The sequence below is a fragment of the Tribolium madens genome, unplaced genomic scaffold, assembly GCF_015345945.1.
Source record: "Tribolium madens isolate multiple individuals breed KSU strain unplaced genomic scaffold, Tmad_KSU_1.1 Scaffold_1;HRSCAF=32;Tcas5.2_LG8, whole genome shotgun sequence".
Taxonomy (NCBI): Eukaryota; Metazoa; Arthropoda; class Insecta; order Coleoptera; family Tenebrionidae; genus Tribolium; species Tribolium madens.
The window spans coordinates 10,105,187-10,113,525 of record NW_025400984.1 but is presented as its reverse complement, the minus strand read 5'-3'; the positions used below and the strand labels follow the sequence as shown (position 1 = coordinate 10,113,525).

At 28.8% G+C, this 8,339-nt stretch overlaps 1 protein-coding gene across 2 annotated transcripts in view; it reads left to right on the top strand.

The window, feature by feature from the left end:
• Nucleotides 1-4,240, top strand: part of LOC123003714 (protein drumstick) — an 11,920-nt gene extending 7,680 nt beyond the window's left edge. The window contains exons 2-4 of one of the 2 annotated variants that reach the window (XR_006412647.1): nucleotides 3,310-3,595; nucleotides 3,674-3,749; nucleotides 3,863-4,240. Coding sequence is in view for 1 of the 2 variants with exons in the window: in XM_044396672.1 (XP_044252607.1) it covers nucleotides 3,375-3,595; nucleotides 3,863-3,911 (270 nt within the window). In the remaining variant the exon portion in view is untranslated. The remainder of the gene's footprint in view (nucleotides 1-3,309; nucleotides 3,596-3,673; nucleotides 3,750-3,862) is intronic. The other variant, XM_044396672.1, reaches the window with a different exon arrangement.
• Nucleotides 4,241-8,339: the final 4,099 nt, after the last annotated feature.

The following is an 8,339-nucleotide window of genomic DNA, read 5'->3' as shown; positions in this document are numbered from 1 at the left end:
TAAAAATATAAAATTTAATATTTTTCTATTTTACCTATTAAAAAAAAAATTGATAGTCTAGTCCAATATAGACACATCTCCCCTAGCAGATCTCTTACGTTATTAAATTTTTTATTACCTTTTCAATTTTATAATAGTTATTTTTGTTACAAGTATCTAAAATACAGTTCTTGCGAACAAATCGTTTCCGGACGAGGCGAGGCCGAGCATATGAGTCAGCAATTTTTTTTATGTATATTTTACAAACAAAATTTTTTTGTTAAAGCTTTTAAACACATTAAACTTTTTATTAGGTATGAAAATATAAGTAAAAATAATTTTGGTAAAAAAATTGAAAATTTTATACTTTATAATTTTTCTCTATTTTGAATCTGCTTTTATTACTTTTTTTACTTTTATTCGTCCTTTTCTTAGTTTTATTTATTTGTAAAAAATATGATTCCTAAAATTTTCAACTTTTCTGATGTTTTGTGTTTGAAAAAAATTTTGATTTCAATCATCTTCTAGCAGAAATACTTTTTTGCACAAAAAACGTGTTACAGAGTAAATGCGGAAAAGATGGACCACATTCTGGAAAACTTGTTGTAAAATTATGACTAATTACGTATGATTGATTTCTCAAAAATAGTAAAAATGATTAAATTTACTTTGCTAGTTAAAAAAATAATTAAGCAATTTTAGTGCTAATACCCCACTCTCTTCTAACAGAAACTAAAACTGAAAAATTGAAAATTCTACACAGTGTCTTTTCTTTGAAAACATACTTAAATGTTATTGAAAACCTTAGATTATTATCAAAATTTTTAAAATTGAGTGTCTCTAATTTTGAGGTATAAAAGTCCATCTCTCTCGGGTTTCCCCTACATTTCTGCGAATTTTGATTTTTCAATAAAATATTATTATTCTCTTTTCTTCTATTGCTAAAGTTTTTTTGTATTTTCTTTATTTAAAAACAATTTTAAATACGTAAAAAAATATATTAACATATTTATTAACTCTTATCGTTACTCATTTTGTTCTATAGATTTTTGATTTCAAAGATATTTTTGTTATGTATGTATAATAGTTTTTTAGTTTATATTACTGTTTGATGTCTTTAAAATTTACCTACTACCACTTTACCATACCAGTTTTTAGTTTTATTCAAATTTACTTTTCTACTTAAAAAATAATAACTAAGCCATTTTAGGGCTAATTTTAATTTGTATTTGCGTTTAGGTACCCTACGGTTCAATATACCCCACTCTCCTCTAACAGAAAACAAGATTTTGGTAAAAAAAATTGAAAACTTTATACTTTTTAATTTTTCTCTATTTTGAATCTAAACACTTAAAAAACTGGAAAATCTTTTTACCAAAATTTTCTTATTCTGATATGTAAAAGTTTATCTCTTTCGGGTTTCCCCTACATTTCTGCGAATTTTGATTAAAAAGTGATAAAATATTATCACTCTCTGTTTTTCAATTACTAATGTTTTTTTGTATTTTCTTTAAAACAATTGTTGATAATATTTAATTTTTCTGGAGTCAAGCAGAAAAAACGTACTATAAACCCAAGTATTTGATTAAAGTCCAGCAGGAGCGCCTCGCATGATTAATTTCTCGAAAATAGTAAAAAATAAGTGAAAATAGCAGCTAAAATAGTGACAAAAGTAAAAATGGCACCCAAAATAACTATTTTGCGTACTATTTTATTGAGTTCAAAAAAGCTAATTTTAGGGACTGAAATAAGTACGCAAAATATCTACTTTTGTGAGTGTATACAAAAAAGTGTATTTTACCATTCGGCTTTTTTAAATCTAATTATTTTTGACAACTTTTAATTTTATAAAAAGAAACTCTGTGCCTATACACATTTTCACATTTTCGAGTTTTACAAAATTTTGATTTCCGAAGAAAATTTTGTCACTACTATTTTATTTGTCCTTTTCTTAATTTTATTTATTTGTAAAAAACATGATTGTTAAATTTTTCAACTTTTCTGGTGTTTTGTGATTATTACCAAAATTTTTAAAATTGAGTGACTTTAATTTTGATGTGTAAAAGTCCATCTCTCTCGGGTTTCCCCTACATTTCTGCGAATTTTGATTTTTTAATAAAATATTATCACTCTCTGTTTTTCAATTACTAATGTTTTTTTTGTATTTTCTTTAAAACAATTGTTGATAATATTTAATTTTTCTTGAGTCAAGCAGAAAAAACGTACTATAAACCCAAGTATTTGATTAAAGTCCAGCAGGAGCGCCTCGCATGATTAATTTCTCGAAAATAGTAAAAGATAAGTGAAAATAGCAGCTAAAATAGTGAAAAAAGTAAAAATGGTAGCTAAAATAACTATTTTGCGTACTATTTTATTGAGTTCAAAAAAGCTAATTTTAGGGACTGAAATAAGTACGTAAAATATCTACTTTTGTGAGTGTATACAATAAAGTGTATTTTACCATTCGGCTTCTTTAGATCTAATTATTTTTGACAAATTTAAATTTTATAAAAAGAAACTCTGTGCCTATACATATTTTCACGTTTTAAAAATTTTTCACACATTTTCGAGTTTTACAAAATTTTGATTTCCCGAAAAAAATGTTTTCACTTTTTTTTCTTTAAGTACTACTATTTTATTTGTCCTTTTGTAAAAAATATGATTGTTAAAATTTTCAACTTTTCTGGAGTTTTGTGTTTAAAAAAAAATTGATTTTAATCATATTCTAGCAGAAATATTTTTTTGTACAAAAAACGTATTATAGGGTAAGTGCGGGAAAGATGGACCACATTCTGGAAAACTTGCTGTAAAATTATGACTAATTACGTATGATTAATTTTCCAAAAATTGTAAAAATGATAAAATTTACTTCGCTAGTTAAAAAAATTATTAAATGATCTTAGTGCCAATACCCCACTCTCCTCTAATAGAAATCAAAACTGAAAAATTGAAAATTCTACAGTGTCTTTTCTTTGAAAACATACTTAAATGTTATTGAAAACCTTAGATTATTACCAAAATTTTTAAAATTGTGTCTTTCTGAAATTCTAAAAGTCCATTTCTCTGGGGTTTCCCCTACATTTCTGCGAATTTTGATTCCTCAATTACTAAAGTTTATTTAAAAACAATTATTGATAAAATTTTATTTTTTTTGAGTCAAGCAGAAAAAACGTAGTATAAACCCAAGTATTTAAAGTCCAGCAGGAGCGCCTCGCATACCGCCGCATGCAAGTAGGAGGGAAGCTAACCTTTCACTGTTTAGTCGGATGCGCTCCCGTCACACTCCTGCAGCACCCAGCAGGACCAGTGACTAACCGTCCATCTGATCAGTTGCAGGAATCCGAGAAAATCCCGGATCGCTGAGTAATAAAACACTGAGATAAGAATCAGACACGATGTTTGCGATAATCCAGATCGAGAACGACGTTAGTGGGCGCGAGTTCCGTAGAAAAATGCGCCCGAAATACGAATTCATCTGCAAATATTGCCAACGAAAATTCACCAAATCCTACAATCTGATGATCCACGAACGGACACACAAAAGCCCCGAACTCACCTTTTCCTGCGAGGTGTGCGGCAGGGGATTCAAACGCCAGGATAACCTCAAACAGCACAGGTAAAACACTTTCACGCAATGATAGGCCCCGTGTTGTATATACAATTTTTGCTCGAAACTAATGTGTTGGTATTTTAGATGTAATCAATGCATATGGCGGTAAAGGGCTCCTGACCGATGGCTAATTCCGGCCCTGTTCTTCTTTCATTGCAATGTAAGACTTAACACACTGTTTTTTATATACTAAAACAACTTCACTTTGGGGCCTTTACTAATGCTTTTTTCAACCCAATTCACACTATTTTCATGATTTTTATTGATTTTCAGGACAATACACTACTCAGCTACGGCCTACAGCTGTTTTTCAAGATTTTAATTAATCTCGAATTAATTACACAATTTTCCTATTATCGCAGTATTCACCCAAAATTGCATTTTGTACATAAAACGTAAGTTAATTAAGTTAATTACTTTGAAATTTAGCCAGACTACAGTCTAGTCTAAAAATCCATTAATTAAATTGTGCAATTTCGACTTGTACTTCATTTTTTTAATAACGTACTAAACAATGTAAATTAACTGTGTTTTTTTTGCCGTGGCAAAAAAAACAACAGTGTTTAGTTTTAAGCTCGCAATATTTAGTTTAGGTTTTTTTGTAAGCATTATATTTATTAACTAGAGCTTTATATTAAATGATGAAACAATTGTGGTGTGTTTTTTTCCTGAAATTGCTTGCGTGTATCCGGAAATGGTCCGGAGGCGTCCGGTAGCACGAAGCTTTCACCGTTATTACACGTTGGGTCGTGCATAACAAGAGTCACACGGGAAGTTTCCGGGAAAAAATCCGGGATGGCGCCTCCGCCAAATCCGGGTGACATCATGCCGCCGCGCTATCTTATCCAATCAAATATTGACTAACTTAATTGATGAATTTCGTTTTTATGAGATTGTAAATTCTAATTGTTTTGCAACGCTCGATTAGTTTACTCATTACGTTTGTTATCGTTTATTTTTTTTTGATACAGTGAAATGAAAGTGACAGGAATTGATTGTGTGATGATTCGACAATGAAATTGCTTGCTTGCAAGTAGGAGGAATAAATAAAAATCGAAATTCTAATTGACGATGGTTACATGTGGTGCGGTCTTGCTTGGCTACGTGGATTGAATGTAATAGGGCATAGGCGGCTCGTCGCCGGTTCAAGAGAAGGGCAAAATCGAATTATTTAATTTTGTTAGATATTATTTCAGTTTTTACAATTTTTCAAGTCTAATTTCAAAAAAAATCAATTTCAACACAATTTTGAAAAATAGAATAAAAAAAGAGTAGAGAGTAGAATGTTGCATAAAACTTGGAGATAAAGCAGATATAACATTTTGCTAAAATAAAAAAAAAATTAAACAATTTTATACAAAAATATTATTACACCGAAATTAAAAAAGAAGCAGAAAAACACAAAAAAAATTGTTACTGATATGATGTGTAGATGTAGCATGTAGAAAGAAAAAAAGTAAGAGAGATATAGAACAAAGATAAAATATAAATAATTATATATTTTTATTAATGCTAGAATCGTACTCAGAAAACAGAAAAAAAATCAAAATAAAAACAATAAATAAAATCATAAAAGTAAATGAGTACACAGAAAAAAAACAGGGTGTTAAAAAAGATTGTAAAATATTTCAGGAGGTCATGGTATAGATCAAAACAAACAAACAAGTTTTTCTTGAAACATTTTTTGCAATCTGTTCAAACAAAAACTAGAAGCTTTTAGTAAAATTCTAAAATCTTCTACATTTGATATTTCCGAAACCGTTACTTTGCGGACCCGTGTTTAATAACACTTTTTTGTTTATTTTGGTCTCTAAATATTTGACAATCTTCTTTTAACACCCTGTATAAATAAAAAATATAAAAGTCGATGTTTTTTCGATTGCTGTTGAAAAAATTAAATCATTTCATTTGAAAAAACTGAGTTATAGCGGTTTTTGTATTATTTCCTAAAAATCATACTAGCCTTGAATTTTGACAGTTGACAGTCTTAAACGGTTTTATAAAAGTCTTTAAACTTTCGATTATTAAAACCAAAAAAAATATTTATTTATCGCAAAGTTCAAAAAAAAATTTTTGAATCAACTCTCGCAAATCAACATTTTGACAAAAAAAATTGACATATGTCAAAATCTATGAGAGATAACGTTAATATATTTGACTCAGTTTGAAAAGCTAAATTCAAAAATGCTATAAAAATAAGAGGTTTTATTTAAAATTTTAAAGTTGGGGCCAATTTTTCGTAGTTTCGAAAGTTTCACCATTTTGAAAATGATTTAGTTGAATCAAGAATAGTCGATTTTGGTCGTGGTCAAAGCCGGGGCTATATTGTAAGTCAAAAAATGTTTAATATAAGCTTTATAAGAATTACCCTGTATAAAAAAATAAAACAAGACAATTTGTTTTATAATTGTTTTATTGAAATATAAATCTCAAAAATAAAAACTCAACAATATGCGGTAAATTTTAGAAATATTAAGAAAAATAAAGTCACTAAATAAAAACTGGAAGTGGAAATAGAAAATCAAAAAGTATGCACTTTTGAATAAAAATAATGTACATTAAAATAACTAAAACTATTCTTTTTAATAAATTGGGCTAGAATGGCTATTAATTATAATATTATGAGAATAGAAAAAAAAAGAAAAGAGAGAAGAGAAAAAATAATAAAAAGAATAAAATACAGGGCGTTTAAAAAAGATTGTAAAATATCTAAGGAGGTAATAGTATAAACTAAAATAAACAAAAGAGTCTTAATGGATATGTTTTTTTTGTTTCTTATTTCTTTAGGTAAATTTAGTTATCAAAACTTGAATTTTTTTCTGTCTTTTTTTCACTTCTTTTTTCTCTTTTTTAAAAATTTGACAGTTAAAATTTGGTTGTATTTAAAACTTGTTATTTTTCTTTAGCTTAATTTACACAAATGCTTCAAAAAAATATATTTTTTTGAAAATTAACTTTACAAAACAATATAATTGCAATATTTTCTATTCTTTTTATTTTCCAACCTGCACTCTGTTTTCTCTTTATTTTCTCTTATCTCTTTTTTATTTTTAGTATTTAGTGTTTTTAAGACTTTTTTTTCTTTAAAAACTACACTTTTTTAGACAAAATTTTCAAAAGTTTTAAGTTCAAATTTGGGACCCAATATTTTTTTTTCTCTAGATATCACATAAACACTAGTAAAGTAAATAAACCAATAAGAAATGTGAATAATTAAAACCTTTTTCAATTTGCTTATAAACTGTTTTTTTTTAAACATATATCGAATATGAATTTTTTTAGAATTATAAAACAGTTTGCAAATAAATGTTTTTAAAAACGAAAATTTTTTGATATCTTTGAAACCGTTACTTTGCGGCCCCATGTTTATTAAGATTTTTTTGTTTTGGTTCATATTATTACCTTCTAAAACATTTTACAGTCTTTTTTTAACACCCTGTAGATGTTTAAGAAAATTGCAAAAAATGTTAAAATAAACAAAATAAAACAAAAATATATTAGAACAAAGAATAGAAAATAAGAAACTATAATAAGAGTAGATGCAAATGCTACAAAATAAAAAAGCAGAAAAAAACAATTGAATAAGAGACGTATAGCATAATTTTTAATAAGTATCAAATAAAATAAAATAATAAGAATAAAACTGTCAAACAGAAATAAAATTAAATCAAGGAGGTAACATTTAACAAATCAGAAACAAGAAATTTCGACATTCCTACAAAAAGACTTAAAATGAATCATTGTACAGTCAGCGACAAAGATAGTGTTGTATGACATTACTTTTGTGACTTATTGTACTCGACTCGTTTTTTTTTGTATTCAAATCCATTTCCCCTGTTTTTTCCTTTGCGTACGCCCCTGTCTCGTGAGAGTGACGTAGTAGTCAAGCAAGCCATGCGGATGAATGGACCTCGATGAGTGATTCGATCGCCTCCGGGCGGCAGCACTGTTGTGAACCGGGCGCACGCTAGATTCTCACACCCGCACGCTTTCTCCTCTTTATTCTTCGTGACGAGACGCCGCGTCGGCAACAATATGCCGCCTCCGCCGCCCCCGGAGCCGTCCTGTGGGGGTGGAAGAGTTCCGGTTAACGGAAATGCGCCCTGCGATGACCCCGGATGGGAACTGGAACAGCGCCCGGAGCCGATTCGGGATCCTCCGGGCGCTTCGTGAAATTAGCGAAAAATATGCGGAACTGAGTTGCAGTCGTGATCGCAGGAAAGATGATTGGGGATGGGTTGAGAGGAGGTTACCACGCGATTTATCACTGCTGGCTTTTAAAAACTGAAAAACTGAAAAAAAAAAACTGAATGTGAGACGCGCAATTATTAAATCTAGCTAAGCGTAGAGCAGTAATAGGAATTGATGCGAATAAAAATTTCCTGCTGGTTGGTTGCAGGAAACAAGAGGATTTGTTTCACTCGATTTTTTTTATTATTATGTCGGAGAAATGTTTACACAAGGCTGATTTATATTTTATACGATTTTACGGATTGTCAGCTTGAATTAATAAAGAGTCATAAATTAAAAATAAAATATAGTATACTGCTTGGTAGCTTGGGAAATACAGAACTTAAATGTCGGTTGTTTGAATTTAACACACTATAAATAATTTTAGAATTATTTTATTGTGTGATCATTAACTAAATTATTTTTCCAAAGTGTCAATAAAAGTGAAGCAGGAACAAAATACTTATCTATGATTTACAATTAATTATGAAGAATATAAAAAAAAACAAACATAAAAAAG